Below are 25,914 nucleotides of genomic sequence, written 5' to 3'. Positions count from 1 at the left end.
TTGATCTCACTGAATTATTAACTTGTTAATTAATACTGAACCGCATTTATTAGACTTAACATAGAATGCATACTTGGACCAAGGGCATTATTTCCTTCACTTTTGTCCCCATTCCCGAAAGGGAAGGTTCGATGATGAGAACATAAATCTCCACTTGGCAACGCATCTCCTATAAAATAACGAATCTCAATCACCCTTTCATTTCAGCCAAAGCTGCTATTTATAGAAACCTGTTAAGAATAGTAACTGCCGTAAAAGGTAGTTGTTAAAAGTGGCAAAATCATAAAAGATAGAAACCTGTCAGAATTAGGTGTTGCACTCCAACATAAATCCTAAAAGAGATAGAATTTACAAAAGAATTCTATTCCTGGTATAATTCGAAAATAAGAGTATACGTATTAATTAAATTCCTAACGAACCTAGAGTTCGTAACGGGCCTAGACGCATTCCGTCATAAGTTAATACGCACTAAAAGACTTGGATAAATCTCCCAAAAAGCTCCGTGTTCTAAGAGTCCAAATCTGACAAAAACTCGGCCCAGATCCCATTTTCAACGCCTGTATCTGGGCGCCGAAATCTTCGGTGCCCAGCCCTGGGCGCTGAAAGTGCCTGGGGCCGTTTTATCTCCGGATTCTTTTTGGATTCGTATCTTAAAATCTATCTTTCCACACACTCTTTTCCTATAAATACAGCCTAAAACAGACGTGACAATAACACACAATTCCATAATCTGAGTATTGACTCTAGCCTTAAGCCTAACCTCACGCTGCGAAATTGATCCGGCGTTCTGTCGCAATCGACCCAAAAGTCGAACAGAACGCATCCTGCCCCTTGTAGTTTGATGAATTAAGCCTAAATACTGGAACATTGCTTGGAAAACCGAGATTCGCTAAATAAAAGGAGAAATAGCAAAGCCAAGTGGTTAGTTTTCTGAGAACCACAACGCACCTCTCAAAGGTGCGTTGTAATGTGTCCCTCATATGATTTAATCGCTTTCATCACCCTTTTATAAAATTTTCAAACTATTAATTTGATTGATCTATCACGCCTAATAAGATAATACCCTCGACAATTGAATTATCATGCTAGGTACCTTAAATCAATCTAAATAAGATAATCACGATCGATTTAGTATTATGTGTTGCATATTGCTAAAATAAATTCAGAATAGTTTAATAGTTTAACGCATGTCCCTTCAATTATTTATGCTGAGCTAGTAAGGATAACCTGCCTCTGGAGTATTATCGATGAGCACTCCTCTCGGTAGTTACAGTCCCCCGAACTCTCAATCTCTGCCCTGCGGGTGTACGTTGAGCGATCCCCACACCAGGGATCACAAGGGAACTTATGGCCGTCGTGGTCGAACATAATGGCATTTCCTTTATGTCACGATAGCTGGGTTTTGTCAGTTTTTCTCATTGTCTTTAAAAACGGAATAGCGACTCCTATATTACTAGTCGATTGGGTGTAAACTCACAGGAAATCTAATTACACTTGATCTGACAACGTCACGCCCACGAGGGACGAGGTCACGCATTAGCCTCGTGCTTTTTCGACCCCCTCACAGTGGCGACTCCGCTGGGGAAGTTAATGAAATACTCGTGCTCGTAGGTAATCAAAGTAGCTGAAGGGTGAAACGATCCTACCCCGTGTTTATTTCCCTATCAAGTTGGGACGACCTGAAAATCAGCATATTAATGTGAACGGACAGAACCGCATAACGAATCTTGGCTCCCTTGGCATGTTTCATCTCAGGAGTTGGGAATAAGGATACCCATCGCCACCCGGGGGGTGCATACGCTTCGAATGTTGTCCACTCGGAACTTTCGCTAGTAGTACACCTATCCCAAACCAAATCGCTCGCCCACTAGGTCCCTCTCATTGGTGCATGCCCCCTTGGCTTACATCGTGATTGGCCTCTTGGGACGAAATTCGCTCGTGAATGCACTTCCCCGACCGGGGCATGTGTTGGATCGACGATAGAGGAGGTACCAAGCCGGCACAAATATTACCCAGAGAAGCCTATCATAAACTACGTGACATATTATTTTTCTTCATGTTGTAATGTTAGTTATGTGTAGCGAATTATGTGGTTGTGTGTGACAAATAACACTAGAAAACCAACGACCCTAAAAATTGCCCAAACATTCATAAACACCAATTGGCCAAAGAGTTGTACCAAAATACGTGTTCCGCAACCCCGGGCGATCGCCACAAAAATAAGCGACGCCCAGGACAGCCTGTAACGGATCCCACAACGCCGCACAACGCGTAAAGGACGTTATTAGGCAAGCACGCTAAATCAAGTCGTATATACGATAAAAGGATACGCAAACAGAATACGAGTACCAGTCAGGGACGCATTTTCAGCGCCCCTGGCTGGGCGCCAATCATTTTCAACGCCCGTGCTGGGCGCTGAAGTTGCTGCCTGGCCTTTTGGTCAGGCACGGCAGCCTCGGTACCCGAGCACAAAGTATATGTAGCAATAAAAAAATTCGTAACGGATTTGCTGCAAGGACATATGAAAAAGGCACTCGATTCTAAAAACGACTTACAAACTAAACAACTCCTTGTGTCGTCATTAGGCCTTCTATGACGACAATGTTCGGCACCAAAACCGAGCATGCTAATTAAAATAACCTTGAATGTCACACGCCGCAAATGTTTCAAAAATCCAAAGAATGACCAAAAGAAGAGCCAAAAGTGTACCAACAAGAGTGAGAATAGAAAACCAATAGAAAGAGTCAAAAGTCTAAACTAAGTAATGCTTAACTTTGGGCCTAAACTTTAGCTTGTCTTATGCATAGGGCTGGTTCTGCCACTTGGTGTCGATCTGAAAACCAAAGGTTAGTGCGTCTCGAAGCTACATCACCAACACAAGGTCTAGTAACTCCATGCTCCACCCTTCTTCCCCCATATCAAAGAACCCTTAACGGTATGTTTGTCCGGGAAGGAGAAGAACACCCTGAAGGAAATAATGCCCTTGGTCCAAGTATGCATTCTATGTTAAGTTTAATAAGTGTGGTTCAGTATTAATTAACAAGTTAATAATTCAGTGAGATCAAGTGAGCTGAATGCCTAGCTAGAGGCCGCTTCAGTTCAAGTGGAATTAATGATATTAATCCACAGCTTACTCTTGACTGAACCCGTAGGGTCACACAAATAGTACGTAAACGGATCAAGTATTTAATGGCATTAAATACTCCATCTATGGATATTCGGAATCGACGGATCTTAGTTTCAGTGGGAGCTGAGATCGTCACAGGCAAGAAATGAATACTCCGGAAACGATGATATTGCCGGAAACGGAAATATGGATCGTATCGGAAATATAAATATTATCCAAGTCGTAGATGTTGCCGGAAACGGAAACATGGTACGTATCGGAAAATATTATCGGAAATGGAAATATTGCCAGAATCGGAAATATTGCCGGAAACGGAAATATTGTCAGAATCGGAAATATTATCGGAATCGGAAAATAATTCCAGAAACGGAAATATTAAATATTGGTTCGAAACGGAAATTAATTCCGGAATCGGAAATATTAAATATTGTTCGTATCGGAAATGAATTCCGGAATCGGGAAATTAATCGGAAGCGTATCGTACGAATTAGCATCGGACGAGGCCTGCCAGACGAAGGCCCAGCACGAAGCCGGGCCATCGCCCAGCAAGCCAGCGCGCCACAACGCACCAGCCAAGGCTGCGCCAGGCCCACCGCAAGGCAGGCCCAGCGCGCGCCAAGGCTGCGGCAGCGTGTGGGCCTCGTGGCAATGGGCTGCGAGCTCGCGGGCTGCGCGCGCGCGCATGGCGCCCCTCGTGGGCTGTTGTGCGTGCGTGTGTGTGTTTGTGTGCTATACGAATCCTAAAGCTATCAGGTTTCGACATATGATTAAATTCCTAAACCTAAAAGGATGAATTAATTAAATAAGAATTCTATTAGGATTCTAGTTTAATTAATTCGTATCCTAATAGGATTCTAGTTCCTTTTCCATACCTCTATAAATAGGTGCCTAGGGTCATAATTTATAGATACAATTGAAGTATTCAAGTATTCAAAGTGATTTTTGAGAGCAAAAATTCAGTCATATAATTGCCTACAATAGCCGAAAATTCTAAGTACCCTAAGGGCGATCCTAGTTGGTCAAGCTTAAGGCGGATCCGGACGTGCTGTGGACTATCTACGGAGGGACGACACTTGGAGTCCTAAAGACTTGTTCTTGTTCGGTTCGGGCGCAGCTAGGGAGGGCACGCAACAAAGTGTATGCATCTAAACTATGCTAAATGATTATGTGTAAATAATATGCTTTCCTGGCTTTATGGTTTTTCCGCATGATTTATGTTTTGTCATATGAATCATAACCTAACAGTGGTATCACGAGCCTCTTATTATTTTCATAATCTAAATTGCATGAACATGGTTAAATATTACAAATTTGCAAGAATTAAAAGGGGTGATTAATTTTCGTAATTGTTAATTAATTGCAAATTGCGTTTATTTAATTATACGTACGCAGTTTTTCGGCAGTTTCTTCGTTACTCATCCAAATCGAGTGATTTTTGTGTCAATTCCGCATGTAAAAGGCATTCTAAAATTTTGAAAAAAATAGTGTTTTTCGGCCGAATCCAGAATTCTCAAATTCGAAGCCTAACTATGACTTTTCGGAGGTTTTAGTTTTTCGAATGCAAAATTTCGTAAATTTAAGATGTTAAATTAAATATTTGCGATTCTTGTTGATAAATCTTGAATTTTGATTGACCTACTGTATATGTTTAACAAGTTTGAATGCCTAGCCTTGTTAATTATGCAATCTAATTTGTAATTATGATTAATTTGTTGAAAATTGGAATAATTTAGAATTAATTTGATTTTCATAATTAGTTATAATTTAATTAGATACCTATGATTAAAAACCACCATAAAAATTGTAAATTTATGTTAAATTTTAAATTTTTATGACCTAGACTTGAATCCATGTTAACCGGAAATCAATTAAATAATAAATTTTCGATTTTTTCGCCCTAAAATTATGAAATTAATATTATTTATTAATTTGTCATTAATTTTGAATATAAAATTTTAATTTTTATGCGACTCGCTCATATAACTTGCACGCACAAAGCAATGGACGCTACGTGTTACCCTTAAGGGGTGTTGTATAGTGCGGGCATGCGACGACGAGCAAGGGAGCTCGTCGCCCATGCGGTACGAATGCAGCGAGCAAGGGCATGGTGCACGAGCACAAGGCAACAGCCCTGCCTTGTGTCGTGGGCTGTGAGCAATGGGCGTGTGGGCAGGGGCGAGAGCAAGGCACGAGCAGTCGCGTGTGGGCAGCAAGCGTGCTGCGCCACAGCACGCACTGCCTCGCGCAAGCATGCGGAGCCTCGCGCGCAGCGAGCGCAAGCTCGCGTGCCACGAGCGCTACGCACAGCGTCGATGCCTCGCGCGCAGCGAGCGCCAGCTCGCATACTGCTGCCTCGTGCGATGAGCGCAAGCTCGCGTGCGGGAAAGGCAGGCGCGCAGCGAGCGATGGCTCGCATGGATCGATGCGACGCATCGCATGGGTTGCGCGCACATGGCCAGCGATGGCTGTGTGCGTGTGGCCCATGGGCGTGCGTTGCGTGGGATTGTTGCGTTGCGATTAGATCGTTTTGAAATTTTAATTTGAAATTTTCAGTTTACGTAATTTTAATTAATTTTTAAAATTAATAATTTAAATTATTTTCTTGGATTTTAATTTTGAATATTGTAATTATAATAAATTTTATTTATTCTAATTATTTTACTAAAATTAAAATCATGAATTAATTTAAATACGAATGAAATTAAATTAAACTTTTTGGATTCAATTATAAATTTATATGAGCTTTAAATTTTAATTAAATTTGTATGTTTCCTGTTAGACTAGAAATACATTTTTATGTTTAAAATTAGTAAAGCATATGAATTTATTGGTTTAAGTGGGAGCCCTTTTTAGTCATAAACTCTTGATTAGGTCTACTAATCCTTAAGGTTAAAACAACTTGATTAGAATTAATAAGGACTGAATAATTTGTAGATTATTGGTGCCCTTGATTAATTGCTGCAAATGTTTATGTGATGCATAATGTGTTTTACTAACCAGCTATGTGGGCCATTCATGATAATGAATGGGTGAATGGTATATATTGTATATGTACTGTTTTGCAGGTTATGAAGTGACTAGTATGGCCCAAATAGGATAGAAAATATGGTCTGCGTACCATTAATTTGAATGTAATTGGTCTAAAGTACCAAAGTTGTTTTTCAATTCAAATATGGTCTGCGTACCATCAAATAGTTGTAATTAGTCTTAATTATAGCTTATCCTATTTGAAGAAAATGGTGCCTCACACGGAGATTTTCAAGACGGACTTTGAAGTAAAAGCTTCAAGATGAAGTCGGGCCATACTAGATCACATTTATCTTACGCATGTTTTAAGTTATTTATTGCTTTTAAATATGTCTTAAAATGCATGAGATCAAAAGCTTGATTATGTTACATGATTAAGGATTTTAGTTCACTTAAAATCTAACCAACATAGTAAGAGCCTTAAGTTCCAAACTTAAAAATTGAGTTAAAAGGTGCCATGCCAAAATATACACTTGCTTGGATATCCTTTACATCAATCTAGTAATAGTTTTCGCTCAGCGAGGTGTTACTTATTGGTCCTAAAGGGGCAAGGTACACAAATAATTGTGAGTACATGTTAGTTTTGGTGAAACTCAACGATATAAGTAAGGAGTCCTTTTATGTCGTGGCAAAATCGATAGGTTTACCTAATAAGTTCTTAGACGTACCTATCAACCAAGAATAGTTTCTAGACTATTAGCCAAAGGCTTTTGCTTACCTAAGATGTTTTAAGATTAAGTCGACAAACTGTGCTTAGTTCTTCAATGATTTTAGGATCTTGGAATCATTTTATTCACACCTGCCGGAACACATAACTTGAATAAAATGCTTAATAAACATTGAATTATGCATGTATGCTAGAATTTAAGTTTATTAAGAGAAACTGTGAATGGTTATTTATTTGTTTATTGTTTTTCAATTGTAGTTTTAAATATGGCCAACAACAATCAAAACATCATCATAGGTTCTGAGCTTATGGTCAAGCTGAACCTGGCAAATTTTCTTGAATGGGAAGCTAAGCTAGTTGAAATAGTCAAACTCAATGGACTTGAGTATGTACTGTCACATCCCATGCTGTGAATGGTTATTTATTTGTTTATTCTTTTCAATTGTAGTTTTAAATATGGCAAACAACAATTCATTCAACATTCGATCAATTCTCTAAAAGGTGAAGTTGAACGGGAAAAACTTCCTTGACTGGCAAAGGAACTTGCAAATAGTTCTTATGCAGGAAGAAAAGGAGTATGTCCTAGAAGAGGCGATGCCCGAAGCCGCAGGCGACGGGGTCACTCAGGCAGCCCTCAATCGTTGGATTGATGCCAACAAGGATGTGAAATGTCTAATGCTCGCCACCATGAGTGCAGATCTGCAGAAAACGTTCATCAACTCAGATGCTTTCACAATCATCAGTGAGTTGAAGAACATGTTCCAAGATCTGGCTCGAGTCGAAAGATTCGAGACTCATAGGCAAATTCTTGAGACCAAGCTTAAGAAAGGCGAGCCCGTAAGTCCACATGTTCTCAAAATGATTGGACTCATTGAGAATATGAGTCGGCTGGATCAGCAATTTTCTCAGGAAATGGCTATAGACATCATCCTCCATTCTCTTCATAGCGGGTATGATCAGTTCAAACTGAACTACAGTATGAATAGTCTGGACAAAACGCTCACTAAGCTTCACGGTATGCAGAAGCCCGCTGAAAAGACGCTCAAAAGTGATAAGCAGGATGTGCTTATTGTGCGTGGGGGCAAGTTCAAGAAATCTGGAAAGAAGAGGAATGCTAAGAAAGGTGGCAACAAGGCCAGCCCAACTAAGCAAACTGGTGCCAAATCTGTAAAGAGGAAGGTCAGTCAACCCACTTCTGAATCCGAATGCTTCTACTGCAAGAATAAGGGGCATTGGAAGAGAGATTGCTTGAAGCCAAAGGAAGATCAGAAGAACGGAACAGTCGTTCCATCTTCAGGTATTTTCGTTATAGACTGTATACTTGCTAATTCAACTTCTTGGGTATTAGATACAGGTTGTGGCTCACACTTATGTTCCAATCCACAGGGACTAAGAAGAAGTAGAAAGTTAAGCAAGGGTGAATTCGACCTACGAGTGGGAAATGGAGCACGGATTGCTGCATTAGCTGTAGGAACTTATTATTTGTCGTTGCCCTCTGGGCTAGTTTTGGAACTAGAAGAGTGTTTCCATGTTCCAAGTCTTACTAAAAACATCATTTCAGTTTCTTGCTTAGATGCTAAGGGATTTTCCTTTTTAATTAAAGACAATAGTTGTTCGTTTTATTTTAAAGAGATGTTTTATGGATCTGCTAGATTAGTCAATGGACTTTATTTTTTAGATCACGACAAACAAGTATATAACATAGCCAAAAAGGATGATTCAGATCTCACCTATCTGTGGCATTGTCGATTAGGCCATATAAACTTGAAACGCTTAGAAAGACTTCAAAAGGAAGGAATTCTAGAACCATTTGACTTAGAGGATTATGGTAAATGCGAATCATGTTTACTTGGCAAAATGACAAAGCAACCTTTCTCTAAAGTTGTTGAAAGAGAAAATGAACTATTGGGTTTAATCCATACAGATGTATGTGGACCAATGAGTACAAATGCTAGAGGTGGTTTCAGCTACTTTATCACTTTCACTGATGACTTCAGTAGATATGGTTATGTCTACCTAATGAAGCATAAGTCTGAATCCTTTGACAAATTCAAGGAATTTCAGAGTGAAGTAGAGAATCAATTAGGCAAGAAGATTAAAGCACTGCGGTCTGATAGAGGCGGTGAATATCTGAGCTATGAATTTGATGACCATCTGAAAGAATGTGGAATTCTATTAGAATTGACTCCTCCTGGAACACCACAATGGAACGGTGTGTCGGAACGGAGGAACAGAACCTTGCTAGACATGGTTAGGTCAATGATGGGTCAGGCCGAACTTCCAATAGAATTTTGGGGACATGCACTAAATACAGCTGCACTCACTATAAATAGAGCTCCGTCTAAAGCTGTTGAAAAGACTCCATATGAGTTATGGTTTGGAAAGCCTCCAAAAGTGTCTTTTCTTAAGATTTGGGGATGTGAAGTATACGTCAAGCGATTAATTTCAAACAAACTTCATCCAAAATCTGACAAATGTATCCTTGTGGGCTATCCAAAGGAAACAAAGGGGTCTTACTTCTACAATACATCTGAGAACAAGGTGTTTGTTGCTCGAGATGGTATCTTTTTGGAAAAAAATCACATTTCCAAAATGACAAGTGGGAGAAATGTAGACCTCGACGAAATTGAGTCGAACAACAAACTCTAGAGAATGCTCAAGATGACATTCAAGATGAAACTCAGAGATCTTTAGAAGTATCTGGTGAGAATCATGGTCAATCTAGAGATGTAACCCCGCGTAGATCGCAGAGATATAGATCTCAACCGGAAAGGTACTTAGGTATTTTGACGAACGAGAGCTATGACGTTCTATTACTTGAAAGTGATGAACCTGCGACTTACAAACAAGCTATGACGAGCCCTAGCTCCAAGTAATGGCATGAAGCCATGCAATCTGAATTAGACTCCATGTCTGAAAACCAAGTATGGGATTTGGTCAATTTGCCAGATGGCTACCAAGCCATTGGAAGCAAATGGGTTTTCAAACTGAAAAAGGACAAGGACGGGAAACTTGAAGTTTTCAAAGCTAGATTGGTTGCAAAAGGTTACAGGCAAGTCCACGGTGTGGATTGCGATGAAACCTTTTCACCAGTTGCAATGCTAAAGTCTATTCGGATAATGTTAGCAATCGCTGCATATTACGATTACGAAATATGGCAGATGGATGTCAAAACCGCTTTCTTAAATGGCGTTTTAACAGAAACTGTGTTTATGACACAACCTGAGGGTTTTGAGGATCCAAAGACTGCTAAAAAGGTATGCAAGCTAAAGAAATCAATCTACGGATTGAAGCAGGCATCCAGGAGCTGGAATATACGTTTTGATGAAGCAGTCAGTGACTTTGGTTTCATCAAGAACGCAGACGAATCTTGTGTATACAAGAAGGTCAGTGGGAGCAAAATTGCTTTCCTAGTATTATATGTCGACGACATATTACTTATCGGAAATGACATTCCTATGTTGAACTCTGTCAAGATTTGGCTTGGGAAATGTTTTTCGATGAAAGATCTAGGAGAAGCAAAGTACATATTGGGCATCAAGATTTACAGAGATAGATCTAAAAAGATGATTGGACTTAGTCAAAGAACTTATATCAATAAGGTGCTTGATAGGTTCAAGATGGCAGACTCCAAGCGAGGCTACCTACCCATGTCTCATGGAATAACTCTAAGCAAGACTCAGTGCCCAAAAACACTTGATGAGAGTAGACGAATGAATGGGATTCCATATGCATCATTGATTGGTTCAATAATGTATGCTATGATATGTACACGCCCGGATGTTGCGTACGCACTCAGTGCTACGAGCATTTACCAGTCAGACCCAGGAGAGGCGCATTGGACTGCTGCCAAGAGTATTCTGAAGTACCTGAAAAGGCACAAAGATGACTTCCTGGTCTATGGTGGAGATGATGAATTAATTGTTAAAGGCTATACGGACGCAAGTTTCCAAAACGACAAAGATGATTTCAGATCACAGTCTGGGTTTGTCTTCTGCCTCAACAGAGGTGCAGTAAGCTGGAAAAGTGCTAAGCAAAGCACCATTGCGGATTCTACAACTGAAGCGGAGTACATTGCTGCACATGAAGCAGCAAAGGAAGCTATATGGCTAAGGAAGTTCATAGGTGAACTTGGTGTAGTCCCCTCCATTAAAGGACCAATAGCCCTGTATTGTGATAATAACGGAGCTATTGCACAGGCAAAGGAGCCTAGACACCACCAGAGAGTCAAGCATGTACTTCGTAGATTTCACCTTCTACGAGAGTTCGTTGAAAGAAAAGAAGTCGAGATAAACAAGATTGGAACTGATGACAACATATCAGATCCATTGACTAAACCTCTGCCGCAGGCGAAGCACAACTCGCACACTGCATCTATGGGAATCAAGCATATTGGAGAATGGCTTTGATATCCCTGTTTAATGTTTTAAAGTTTTAGAGTTTAAATCTTTGTAAAACATTATTGGTTAATCATTCACAATAAATGAAGAGAATTCATTTTTCCATTAATTTGTGGTTTATTAAATGATGAGTCCCTTCAATTTGGCGATATATTCAAGATAGACTGTCAGGACCAGTCCTGTGACTAAGAAATGTCTATCAAGTGAACTTGAATGTCAAAGGTTGAAAATGGTCCCTAGTCGGAGTTTTCTATAAAATTGGACGCATAGAAAACGTTAGACGATTAGAATGCAAGATGACTAGTAGTTCTGTTTCTTAAACTATGTGGACATGGCAATGTCATAATCATTTGCATAGATACTTACTTTGGGAAGACTAGTATCGGACAAGACCTATGAAACTTTACTGTAAGAGATGAAAATCTGTCATAAGTAAATTTCATTAAAATTATTAGACACTAAATCCTCAATACCTGAGTGATTTGAGATTACTTGTTTGAGAACTGGTTGCTTTGACGTTGACCAACCGTCGCACCGTAAAAGGAGGCTATAAAGGCAACGCTCAGGTAATCACCTATCAAACGAAGTCTAATCTCAAGATCGCAAGATTGGGATTGTCCTCCCATAAATCGGGATGAGATGCTTAAAAGTTGTACAAGGCCACTCGGAGAGCTAGAAACTGTGAAATGCATGGTCGTGCTCGGATGAATCATAGGCTATGATTATCTGTCTATTTGATCAGTTGAACTCTGAAACCGAGGAACACCTCTGGACATAATAAGGATGACAACTCTTACCTTATGTTCAAGAGCAAGCATCGAGGGACAAAGGAATTAGGAAATGCACACATGTCCCTAAGGACAAGTGGGAGACTGAAGGAAATAATGCCCTTGGTCCAAGTATGCATTCTATGTTAAGTCTAATAAGTGCGGTTCAGTATTAATTAACAAGTTAATAATTTAGTGAGATCAAGTGAGCTGAATGCCTAGCTAGAGGCCGTTTCAGTTCAAGTGGAATTAATGATATTAATCCACATCTTACTCTTGACTGAACCCGTAGGGTCACACAAATAGTACGTAAACGGATCAAGTATTTAATGGCATTAAATACTCCATCTATGGATATTCGGAATCGACGGATCCTGGTTTCAGTGGGAGCTGAGATCGTCACAGGCAAGAAATGAATACTCCGTAAACGATGATATTGCCGGAAACGGAAATATGGATCGTATCGGAAATATAAATATTATCCAAGTCGTAGATGTTGCCGGAAACGGAAACATGGTACGTATCGGAAAATATTATCGGAAATGGAAATATTGCCAGAATCGGAAATATTGCCGGAAACGGAAATATTGTCAGAATCGGAAATATTATCGGAATCGGAAAATAATTCCGGAAATGGAAATATTAAATATTTGTTCGAAACGGAAATTAATTCCGGAATCGGAAATATTAAATATTGTTCGTATCGGAAATGAATTCCGGAATCGGGAAATTAATCGGAAGCGTATCGTACGAATTAGCATCGGACGAGGCCTGCCAGACGAAGGCCTAGCACGAAGCCGAGCCATCGCCCAGCAAGCCAGCGCGCCACAACGCACCAGCCAAGGCTGCGCCAGGCCCACCGCAAGGCAGGCCCAGCGCGCGCCAAGGCTGCGGCAGCGTGTGGGCCTCGTGGCAATGGGCTGCGAGCTCGCGGGCTGCGCGCGCGCGCATGGCGCCCCTCGTGGGCTGCTGTGCGTGCGTGTGTGTGTGTTTGTGTGCTATACGAATCCTAAAGCTATCAGGTTTCGACATATGATTAAATTCCTAAACCTAAAAGGATGAATTAATTAAATAAGAATTCTATTAGGATTCTAGTTTAATTAATTCGTATCCTAATAGGATTCTAGTTCCTTTTCCATACCTCTATAAATAGGTGCCTAGGGTCATAATTTATAGATACAATTGAAGTATTCAAGTATTCAAAGTGATTTTTGAGAGCAAAAAATCAGTCACATAATTGCCTACAATAGCCGAAAATTCTAAGTACCCTAAGGGCGATCCTAGTTGGTCAAGCTTAAGGCGGATCCGGACGTGCTGTGGACTATCTACGGAGGGACGACACTTGGAGTCCTAAAGACTTGTTCTTGTTCGGTTCGGCCGCAGCTAGGGAGGGCACGCAACAAAGTGTATGCATCTAAACTATGCTAAATGATTATGTGTAAATAATATGCTTTCCTGGCTTTATGGTTTTTCCGCATGATTTATGTTTTGTCATATGAATCATAACCTAACACACCCATGCTGTGACTTCCCTGAACCCTTCGTTCAGGATGGCCTGCTAAAGCCCGGATTTGAAATTTTCCATGACTGTCATACTTTGGATGAGGCACCCCACCTCACCAAGACTGAAACAGCTGAAATAGTGGACAACCAAGCTCTATGGACATTGTTTAACGAATCGAGGCCTATGGAGGACGAGACTGTGATGACTACCTTAGCTCTACAAGATGAAGGTTTCAATCCAACTCGGTTAATCGCTCCTACATCCACAGTAGAAGAGGCAGAGAACGGATGGGTGAAGACATGTCAGTGGGTCAACGCAAAGGGAATAGAGTTCAAGATGAGTACAGGCGAAGGACCAAGGTTCTACGAGACTAAACCCAAGGCTTGAGCCGTAGAGAGCACTTTAGCAAAACGCCTAGTAGTTCTTTAGATGATAGAAAGAATAAAGCTCTAGATATGGTCCTAAGAACCCTTAAAATATTGATTAATTTATTTCAGTGTGTTTTCCTTACTTTCCAAATTAATAAAGGCGTAAAATTTCTCCTAAAATATTATTCTAACACTAAATAAGCACTAATCATACTTGCAAATATAAAAAATCAAAAAAATGTAAGGAAGCGGCCCACTTTAGGCCCAATAGCAAGGCCCACTCGGTCTTGAATCGTGACATCGAAACCAATTCCCGAAAATCCACAAAATAAACCATACCATCCCCTTCATATTTCCACGACATAAGGGTCAAACCCGTGCAACCCAAAGAAACCAAAGAAATCAAATCCAAGCAATGCAAATGTTGCTCAAAAAAAAAAATCATAAAACATAATCCTATCATTCTCATCATTAACAACAACGCACCTCAACCCACCCAAAAATCCTACGCAAATATCTTCATATCTTCCGCACCCTAACTCCATTTTCAAAACCGTTTCGAGTCACGAATAGAAAAAATTAATCCGGACGAAAATGCGTCTAAACGCTAACAGTCCAAAAAGCTTCCGAAATAGCGTCAAAATTGATTTTTGACGAATAAAAAGAAAGAAATAAACGCAAGAACATGTGAAGGAAAAGAAGCAACGCGCCAAGAAATCTGCCCAGAAATCATTTTCAGCGCCCAGAGCTGGGCGCCAAAATCTTTAACGCCCCAGCCTGGGCGCTGAATCTCTCTCTGCTTGCCAAATTTTGGCCAGAAGTGCTCGTCATTTTATCCGCACATACACGGAAAAATAACGAACACTTGGGGGGTACAGCAAGTATTCAGATATACGTACCAAAAATTCAGATATACGTACCAAAAAAAAACACATGAAAAGATTTTTGTGCAAAATACATGGCTTACGGCAAAGCAGCAGATTAAAATAATAATAAACTTCACTTATTCTACCGTTTCAAATAATATGTTTCCATCTCAGAACATACTTATCGAATTCGGCATCCTAGAATTTATTCTAGCTAGAACTACGCGCGACCTGATTCTAAGTTAAAGTTATTTAACAAGGATACGTAGGCAATCCTATTTATGGATTCGGTCCAATCAAATAAAAAATATAATGTGCATATACAAGTGTTGGAAATGAGCAAATAAAAAAAAGAGAAGCAAAACGAAAACAAGAAAAATAATATCACGCCTTTATTAATATTTAAAAATAATAAGAAGGAAAACAAAAAGTGCTAAGGAATGAAAAACAAACACAACTAAAATAAATAAAAGGCACCTACACCCTAACAAGAACTACACTACTCGAGTTCTTCCGGATCATCAAATAAAGTTTTGTAGAGGGCAATATTCGCAGGGTCCACCCCCACAGGCTTCTGCGCTTCCCCTATATCAATCTCCATAAGAACAGGCTCATTGACACTAACTTCCAAGGATGCCAAGGCCTCAGAAACATTTTCAGTTTGAACAGCTATAGCCCGCTCAGCCTCAAGGGCACAAACAATGGTAGGGGAAGGATTATCAACATCAATTGGATTAGCCACTGGTTCTACTAGGGGCTGAACGTTCCTAACCCATACATTATTCCGGCGACGATCTTCGCGAGAGCTTGCATTTCTTTTGTGAACGGCAGGCCCCTTCATGTTAGGCACCTTTTTAGGCCTAGAACTGGAACAGGGAGGAACTTCCTTTCGCTTTCGATCAGGACGGGCTTTTACAGTCTTAATACCATGGTCGCGAGGATTAGCAGGATCACGGCTCTCATACTTAGCCCTACCTCGAGGTATCAAAAGCTTAGCCGGCTCTTCATTTCGAGCCTTAGTTCTCACAGCCTTATCATCGAAACTCATCCACAACTTGTAGTTTTCGAAAAGACCCACAAAGCCATATATAGCCACGGTCCAACGCGGGAGGCCACCATAATACTTAGCCCACGCTTGAACCCGTGCTTGTGAAAAGACCGCTACTTTAGGTGGTACCGTATCGGAAAACGGGATAGTCTGCCTTAAGCCGTATTGTCGCATGACTCGGTAAGGAAAGATGTAAACAGGTCGAGATGGCCCCAACAAAGAAACATAAACTAACACCTCGGAACCCCCCGTCATATTAGTCAAACCCCACCACGGTACCACCCACTTAATAGAGCATATGCCATGAGTGAAATAGGAGGCCCACTCGGCCTCGTCCTGGCCTTGGTGCAAATACTTTCGGTTACCCAAGGCTATAGGGCGATAATGTTTAGGATCGGCAGGAGCTTCTAAAAGTCTAAGTCGTTCCATGAGCCAAATCTGCAAAAACGGGTACGATCAGAAAAATAATAATAAACGAAAGTCCTGCCTGGGACGCACTTTCAATGCCCAGGACCAGGCGCCAGAAATTCCGACGCCCAGCTCTGGGCGCTGAAAATCAGCTCCAGGCAGGGGACTGTCGAGGAAAACGAAAAAAGAAAAGAAAAAGAAAAAATATGTGCGCGAATAAACGATCGATTACCTGCAGCAATAGGGGGCTCCCCTTAAAAATTTCTGACTTGGCATCCTTTTTTAACTCATCCGCACTCAGTAAGGTCTCGGCAACAACCAACGGCATAAGGGAATAGCAACTCTCTATCTGGCTGATCAAGGGGATCAACCTTATGTCACAGAACTCGCCATTGTTATTCGACAGTAAATAGTGGTTCAACAAGCAAAATACAAGTGCTCGAATATTCAATTTATGTTCGGTCATATTTTTACTAGGTCTAAAGTGATGTTTTACAAGCTTTGCCAAATTAACCTTATCACCCACAACGATCTCAGCGAGCATGTTAGCATCTAGTCCTAGGAAAGCCCCTATAGTTGTTTTACCCTCTTCAACAGTGCCAGGGGTAGCAGGAGTAGCATTGGTAGGATAACCAAGGATCGCGGAAAATTCATCTGGCAAAGGGCATACTTCATTGCCCCGAAAGACAAAAACATGGTGATCAGAATCCCAAAAGTTTAGGGCCGCATACAGAAAATTATAATCAATATTAATTTGTTGTAATCCTAAGAATTCCTCTAAGTGGTATCCTTTCAACAAAGCCTTTTCTGTGGGATTAATGGCTCTTAGCCAGCGCCTAACAACTCGTTGGAGGGAGAAGGGAGGAATCGACATGGCAAGAGTAGGGAAGAATAAAAGCTAAGCAATTGCAAAAGAGAGGAAGATTAAGAGTGGTGAAAAAGAAAGACGTACTTAACCCCTATATATACACAAAATCATCAAGTGACATCCTAATCCCATTCAGAAACGCGTTAAGAAATCCGGAACTAAGAAAAAACTGCCAAAATAGAATTTCCAGCGCCCAAGGCTGGGCGCCGAAATTTTTAACGCTTGGCCAGGGGCGCCGGAAAGGTAGCCCAAGGCCCGTATCCTTCAAAACGCGGAGTAGGAAAGGACTTAAAACCGTGTTAGTAGACACGAGGCCCTGTTGTAATCAAGATCAAGCCCAAAGTACCTTTAGAGCCCGAATAGTGAAAACAAATGTTAAAGCTTGTCGAAACTTAGACTCATCTCAAGAAAAAATATGTGTACATTTTTCAAGGCAATATATATATATAAAAAAAAAATCAAGGTCATTCTTCGAAACACAAAAAGAAAAAAAAAATCAAGTCGTTGGTTTCTCAAATTAAAAAGCGTTTATTTGTCAAAAAGATCAATCCGGGCCAAAGTAAGCTCGATGTATTAATTATTGAAAAATGAAGCAAACTTTGTCGCCCGGAAAATGAAGTCGCACTCCAAGACTTCATCAAAGTAGCATACCACTACAAAGATCGCTCGCACTTACGAGCACGATCCTAAACACGATTAAGGACGTTATAAAATACGTACTTCTCTTGGTAAAGAACGACCACCAAGTACAAATGCTCGGGGGCTCGAAAGAAAGAAAATATGCCTTTCAAAAAAGGGATGCAAGTTGAAACAACGTTTCCAAGCTACGTCCCGTGCTTGGACAAATTCAAAAATGAACTCGACCTCAAAGCAAAAGGTCTCCATTAACATTCACATATGGTCCCACCGGTCATTTCACAAGGACCCAAGTAATGGCATAACTAGGCCAGTTCTAAACGGCGACATACATCCTATGAGCCGTAAAAAGTTGTTCAAAACCACGAAAGGCAGACGACCACGAAACAATGGTCCGTTTAGACACGTTGCCAACCCACATTCAGGTTGCAGCTAAATCCGAGCATCCCTCGAAAGAATTCGCTCTTACAGGAGTGAATAAAAAAATTCTCAAAAGAAATCCCAAGAACAAATGAAATAGGGACTGGCCCACCTCGATCGGGCAAGATCGCGCCACGAACCACGCGAGTCCCAAATCGAAAAGACGAATTCAGGTTCGGTCACCTCCAGCGGGCGGGGCGTCCACCCTTAGCGGACAGGGCTCGCCCACCTTCAGCGGGCAGGGTCTGCGTCACTAACCGCGCAGGTCCTAAGTTTTCGATAATAAAAAGAAAATAAAATCTTCAAAACAAAAACAGGCTCGCCATCTTCAGCCGGCGGGGTCTACGTCACAAACCGCGTAGGTCCTTATTTTCAAAACATCAAAACAGATCCGTCCACTTCTATCGGACGGGGTGTCCACCCTCAGCGGACAGGCTCGCCCACCTTCAGCGGGCGGGGTCTGCGTCACTAACTGCGCAGGTCCTTAGTCGCTGCAGCGATAACTTTTCCTGGTTTCCCTTTTCCAAAAGTCAAAGGATGGTTTCCCTTTTCCGAAAATCAAAGGACGGTATCCCTTTTCCAAAAATCAAAGGATGGTTTCCCTTTTCCAAAAATCAAAGGATGGTTTCTCTTTTCCAAAAATCAAAGGATTGGTTTTCCGCTTTTCCAAAAAAGAGCGACGTGCTGGATTTTCCTTCGTTTTACGTCCTATAAAAACAAGGGGGTTTTCTCGTTTAGCTAACCCTGAAAATGAGAATCTTTAAAAACGTTTTACCTCGTGATTGGGCCTGGCCAGGCCTAGTTACACTTTATAGCTTTGATTTCAAAAACATCTTTAGATACTTCCAATGACAAAGTGAGGGAGTTTGTATACTATCAGTTAACAAATTCCAATGACGCGTGAGGAATGTGTTAACACTTCAAGTGATGACCCTTAAGTCAAATGTTATCACTCAGGGGCTCGTGAGACCCTCGCAAAATAGGTCACATACTCCATGGCTTGTATGACGCACTCCGTCTAGTACTTTGACCATCGTCTCATCTCGAGACTCAGTCAAAGTGGGGGCTAACTTTAGACGCCTACTTTTGTCCCCATTCCCGAAAGGGAAGGTTCGATGATCAGAATATAAATCTCCACTTGGCAACGCATCTCCTATAAATAACGAATCTCATTCACCTTTCAGTTCAGCCAAAGCTGCTATTTATAGAAACCTGCTAAGAATAGTAAATGCCGTAAAAGGTAGTTGTTAAAAGTGGCAAAATCATAAAAGATAGAAACCTGTCAGAATTAGGTGTTGCACTCCAACATAAATCCTAAAAGAGATAGAATTTACAAAGGAATTCCATTCCTGGTATAATTCGAAAATAAGAGTTACGTATTAATTAAATTCCTAACGAACCTAGAGTTCGTAACGGGCCCAAACGCATTCCGTCATAAGTTAATACGCACTAAAAGACTCGGATAAATCTCCCAAAAGCTCCGTGTTCTAAGAGTCCAAATCTGACAAAAACTCGGCCCAGATCCCATTTTCAACGCCTGTATCTGGGCGCCGAAATCTTCGGCGCCCAACCCTGGGCGCTGAAAGTGCCTGGGGCCGTTTTATCTCCGGATTCTTTTTGGATTCGTATCTTAAAATCTATCTTTCCACACACTCTTTTCCTATAAATACAGCCTAAAACTGACGTGAAAATAACACACAATTCCATAATCTGAGTATTGACTCTAGCCTTAAGCCTAAGCCTCACGCTGCGAAATTGATCCGGCGTTCTGTCGCAATCGACCTAAAAGTCGAACAGAACGCATCCTGCCCCTTGTAGTTTGATGAATTAAGCCTAAATACTGGAACATTTCTTGGAAACCCGAGATTCGCTAAATAAAAGGAGAAATAGCAAAGCCAAGTGGTTAGTTTTCTGAGAACCACAACGCACCTCTCAAGGGTGCGTTGTAATGTGTCCCTCATATGATTTAATCGCTTTCATCACCCTTTTATAAAATTGTCAAACTATTAATTTGATTGATCTATCACGCCTAATAAGATAATAACCTGGACAATTGAATTATCATGCTAGGTACCTTAAATCAATCTAAATAAGATAATCACGATCGATTTAGTATTATGTGTTGCATATTGCTAAAATCAATTCAGAGTAGTTTAATAGTTTAACGCATGTCCCTTCAATTATTTATGCTGAGCTAGTAAGGATAACCTGCCTCTGGAGTATTATCGATGAGCACTCCTCTCGGTAGTTACAGTCCCCCGAACTCTCAATCTCTGCCCTGCGGGTGTACGTTGAGCGATCCCCACACCAGGGATCACAAGGGAACCTATGGCCGTCGTGGTCGAACATAATGCCACTCCCTTTATGTCACGATAACCGGGTTTTGTCAGTTTTTCTCATTGTCGTTAAAAACTGAATGACGACTCCTATATTACTAGTCGATTGGGTGTAAACTCACAGGAAATCCAATTACACTTGATCTGACAACGTCACGCCCACGAGGGACGAGGTCACGCATTAGCCTCGTGCTTTTTCGACCCCCTCACAATACTTCAAAATGGAAATAATTCTAACGATTAAATTTCTCCAATGCTCATTTTCTTTCCCAAATTGCTCTTGAGCAACTTTGTCAATTGTTTCATTATTTTGCAATCTATGTCTTAGTTCACACCAAATTGTCATATTCAAAACATGACCAACACTTGTTTCATGTTCTTTAAGTCTAACACAAATATGTGACCAATAATTATAGCCTTCATTAACTAAATTACCTTTTCCGATACCCTTTTGAAAATTTTACAACAAAAACAAAATACTTTGTCAAGTTCTTTTGAATAAACAAGCCAATCTCTATCACAAGCTTCACCATTGGGCAAATATCTAGTATATAAAATAGAAGAGAATCTCCTAGACAATTTGTCTTTAGGGCCTTTCATTATGGTTAAGTCTCTTTTAGGACCATTGACTGCCAAAATATCAATTGATTTCTGATCAAGAGCTTCCCATATCCTTGGATCATATATATCAACAAAAACAGACTCATTTTCTTCAACATTTTGATTAATATTTTCTGAGTTTTGTTCTACGTTTTGTGCAGAATCATCTAAATAATTCGAATTCACCCTATTAGTGTCATCATTCACAGCTTCTTGTTCAACATTCTCATTATCAACATTGTCATTAACACCATTCTCATTAACCACATTTTCAGCATTCTCACCATTAACATTATTTGAGTCCAGCAAATCAGAATTAACAACGTTTTCACTTGATTGGGGCTTCTTTAAAAAATACTTATCTAAAGCACCTATTTGAGAAATTTCTAATTGTTCTTCTTTCCTTTTTTAGTGCGTTTTTCATGTCCGGATGGATAATTTCAAACCATCTTAAATACAAAATAAAAATATAAACATTAAATAAATAAGATGGGAGAAAGGAAAAATATCACCAGAAACTCAGAAAGGCAGGGGTTGATGTGCAACAATCAGATTAATCGTCTGAGGTATGACTATATGTTTGATTGTTGATCGACTCGTTGATTTCCGGGATCTCTAAGAATAATCCATTTATCTACCTCTATACCAAAAAAATCAAAATTTCAAACACTCAAACAGTTAATTAAATTTTCATTATCGCAAACGGCAAATCAGAATCCAATAATTTCGCAAATCAAAATCGAATAATTTGATTAAAATAATTGGAAAAATTAAATTAAAAATACAATGAATGAGAGTATCAAAACTTACCAGAAATTAAAGGATGATGTTGATGTGAATGATTTTGTAATCCGTAGCAGTGCATATATAGGAAAATTAGGGTGAGAAATAACGGGTTGATTATCAATTTCAACATGACTTATTGATTTTTCCGTTGAGATTTGATAAGGATGAGAGTAAGTTGAAGGATATGAACGAAATTTGGGGAGGAACGGATGACTTTTTGTTTCCCAGAGACCCAGTCAATTTCTCGTTCCCGTAATTGAAGGATGGTAATTTCCGGAAAAAAAAATGAGATTTCAATTTGGGGAAGAACTGAAGAAGGATAAAATTAACAAGATTTGAAGGATTTTGTTTGGGAACCAGGAACGACATTGTAATCTCCGAAATACGATGCCATAACTGAACTTTCCGAAAAAAAATAATAAAAAAATAAAGTACAGCTGTCACTTGACAAAGTCAAACAAAAGATAATTTCGTTGTGATAGGAATCGAACCCGGGACCTCTAGTGTATAGTCAGATTGCCTTAACCAATGCTCCAGCTCAGTTTTTGTGTTAATAAGCAGACTATTTACACTATGTACGATTTTAAAATTTGGGGGCCCTGTTCCGTCGCTCACCCCGCGCCGCCCCAAAACCGGCCATGATCTTTGAGATTCAAGACTCCACTTTTCAAATTTCAAGTTCAAGTATCCAAGTTCAATGATGTTTAAGGTTGTTCATAATCACTCCCTTAAACTAGAACAACATCAAAATAGGAGAATAATCAAAGATAAAGCCTTTTCAACATTAAAAGGTCCAATCTTTGAGATTCAAAACTCCTAAGTTCAATATTTCAAGTTCAATATTCAAGTTCTATATTTCAAGTTCAATATTCAAGTTCAATATTCAAGTTCTATATTGCAAGTTCAATGCTTCAAGTTCAATTTCTATGTTCAAAATCTAGGACACTTTGGGATGAGCAACTAATCCTAAAGTTGAGATTTTTGCTTTGAATCTGTGTCGGACGCACTTATTCTTAAGGAGTCATTTGGCGTTCGGATCTCATGTGCTAAAGTTCAATTGCAATACCGCACCTTTCAATTATGCATTTCAATTCCGCAATTTCAATAACGCATTTCAATTCCGCAATTTCAATAATGCATTTCAATAACGCACTTCAATTCCGCAATTTCAATAACGCATTTAAATATTGCACCTTTCAATTCCGCACTTGCAATTACGCAATTTTACTTGCCTAGTCCTTCTAGGCAATGTGGTTTCCTACCTAGTCCATTTCTAGGTGGTGATGTATTTTACTAATTCCGCACTTATTTTCTATTGTGATGTTGCTTTACTTGTTTATTGCTTTCATCACCTCACATGCTAAATATAATAAAATACAAGGTTACACCACGCTTAACGAAGATATTTTATTGGACAAACCGATCTTAGGTTCCCTTAAATTAACTTTAAAGCAAAGTGGTCACGATACAAATTAAAATAGAAATTCTATTTGTTCAAGTACTAAATCCAAACCCACATAGTTTCATAACTAGGGTATTTCGAATATGTTTTGTGCCATGCATTTGAATAATTTCTAAAGCTCGCGGAATAAACATCTCGTTCCCTTGCCCAGATCTCACCCATCCGTTTCTAAGATTCAATGCATTATCCTAATAGAGTCATTTTTTGGTCTTTCCAAACGGGACCCTTAAAAATGTTTGGTGGCGAGTCCTTCAAAATCCAAAAATACAAAGGTTCTAAAACCGCCCTCGTAGGGGAAATACACTACGAGAAGTACGAAAAAAACCCCTACAATTCTGGCGACTCCACTAGGGAGTTCCTTATTTCAACTTCGAAAATACGAGCTTGCTTTGAGCAACAAGCCACTGATCTGCTTAAGTTTTGGATGCCAGCTCTGGCGCCAGGCGCAGGCCCCTGCGCCAGACGCCACTGCCTGCTGAAGGAAATAATGCCCTTGGTCCAATTATGCATTCAATGCTAAGTCTAATAAATGCGTTTCAGTATTAATTAATTAATTATACAAGTTAATAATTCAGTGAGATCAAGTGAACTGTATGCCTAGCTAGAGGCCGCTTCAGTTCAAGTGGATTTAATAATATTAATCCACAGCTTACTCTTGACTAAACCCGTAGGGTCACACAAATAGTACGTGAAGGGATCAAGTATTTAAGTGAATTAAATACTCCATTTATGGATATTCGGAATCGACGGATCTCGGTTCCAGTGGGAGCTGAAATCGTCAAAAGGAAAATTATGAATACTCCGGGAACGATGATATTGCCGGAAACGGAAATATGGATCGTATCGGAAATATAAATATTATCCAAGTCGTAGATGTTGCCTGAAACGGAAACATGGTACGTATCGGAAAATATTATCGGAAATGGAAATATTGCCGGAATCGGAAATATTGCCGGAAACGAAAATATTGTCAGAATCGGAAATATTATTGGAATCGGAAAATATTTCCGGAATCGTAAATATTAAATATTTGTTCGAAACGGAAATTATTCTGGAATCGGAGATATTAAATATTGTTCGAATCGGAAATGAATTCCGGAATTGGAAAATTAATCGAAATCGCGTCGTACGAAATAAACATGAGACGAGCTTGCTAGACGCAAGGCCCAGCACAAAGCCAGGCCTGCGCCTAGCAAGCCCATGCGCGCAAGGCAACACAGCAGCCCGCCAAGGCACGCAGGCCCAGCCAAGCAGCACGCAAGGCCAGGCCCAGTGAGCAAGGCAAGGCTGGCGCGCCCAAGCAATGGGGTGCGAGCAGCGCTGTGGGCCGAGCAGACTCCGCGCGCACGCGCGCCCAGCGCCCCTTGTGAGCTGTGTGTGCGTGTGTACGTTGAGTTCGTGCATGCATCGAATCCTTAAGAGATTAGGATTAGATTAAAGATTAATTTCCTAAAACTACTAGAGTTAGTTGTTGAATCAAACATTAACTTATTAGTTTTAATTAATGTCTAATTCTAATAGGATTAGATTAATTGAAACCTAGTAGACTTCTAATTCCATTATTCCAACCCTATAAATAGGTGATGGCATTCACAATTTATTATCACCCAATTCAAGTATTCATATAGTTTTTAAGGTTAAAACTAAAGTTAATTTGCCAAAAATTATATTCGAATAACTTAAAACCTTAGGTTGAATTCTAGTTAATTAAATCTAAGGCGGATCCGAACGTGCTGTGGACTATCTACGGAGGGACGACACTTGGAGTCCTAAACTTGTTCTTGTTTGGTTCGGGAGCAGCTAGGGAAGGCACGCTTCTTAAGTATGTATCCTAAATTATGCTAATTGTTATGTGGCAATTAATTTGGATTCCTGGCTTTATGGTTTTTCCGCATGAAATATAAATGCTTTATATTTGTCATAACCTAACAGTGGTATCACGAGCCTCTAATTAATTCCATAATCAATTATAGTTAACATGGTTAAATTTTATAAATTTGCAATAAATTAAAGGGGTGATTAATTTCGTTTTTTTTGTAATTAATTGCAAATTCGTGCGATTATTTAATTATATGTTCGCAGAATTTTCGGCACTTTAGTCAATAATGGTCGGAATCGTATAATTTTATAGTGAATTTCGCATGTAAACGGCGTTTTAAAATTTTGACTAAAATCAGGGATTTGATGCCGAACCCAGAATTCCCAAATTCGAAGCCTAACTATGACTTTTAAGAGGTTTTAGTTTTTCGAACGCAAAATTTGTAATTTTTAAGATGTTAAATTAAATATTTGCGATTCTTGTTTGTAAATCTTGAATCTATGATTGACCTACTGTATATGTTTAACAAATTTAATGCCTAAGCTTGTTAATTATACAATCTAATTTGTAATTGTAATTAATTTGTTGAAATTCGAATAATTTAGAATTTGATTTGATTTTCATAATTAATTAGCAATTTAATTAGGAATCCATGATTAAAACCACCATAAAATTTGTTAAATTTGAAAATTTTTAAAATTTTATGACCTAGATTTGAAATAAACTTGATCGGAAATTAATTTGAATAATAAATTTTCGATTTTTCGCCCTAAATTTATGAAATTAATATGATTTATTAATTCGT

The 25,914-nt window shown here is 39.7% G+C and overlaps 1 protein-coding gene across 1 annotated transcript in view; it reads right to left on the bottom strand.

Moving 5' to 3' along the window:
• Positions 1-22,197, bottom strand: part of LOC110800468 (uncharacterized) — a 34,204-nt gene extending 12,007 nt beyond the window's left edge. The window contains exons 1-3 of the mRNA XM_022005771.2: positions 22,186-22,197; positions 20,964-21,387; positions 20,645-20,868 (exon numbers count right to left, since the gene is read on the bottom strand). Coding sequence (XP_021861463.2) covers positions 20,645-20,868; positions 20,964-21,387; positions 22,186-22,197 — 660 coding nt within the window. The remainder of the gene's footprint in view (positions 1-20,644; positions 20,869-20,963; positions 21,388-22,185) is intronic.
• Positions 22,198-25,914: the final 3,717 nt, after the last annotated feature.

This window comes from Spinacia oleracea, chromosome 5, assembly GCF_020520425.1.
Source record: "Spinacia oleracea cultivar Varoflay chromosome 5, BTI_SOV_V1, whole genome shotgun sequence".
NCBI lineage: Eukaryota > Viridiplantae > Streptophyta > Magnoliopsida > Caryophyllales > Amaranthaceae > Spinacia > Spinacia oleracea.
Note: the sequence above shows the minus strand (reverse complement) of the source record. Positions and strands in the feature narration are given on the sequence as shown.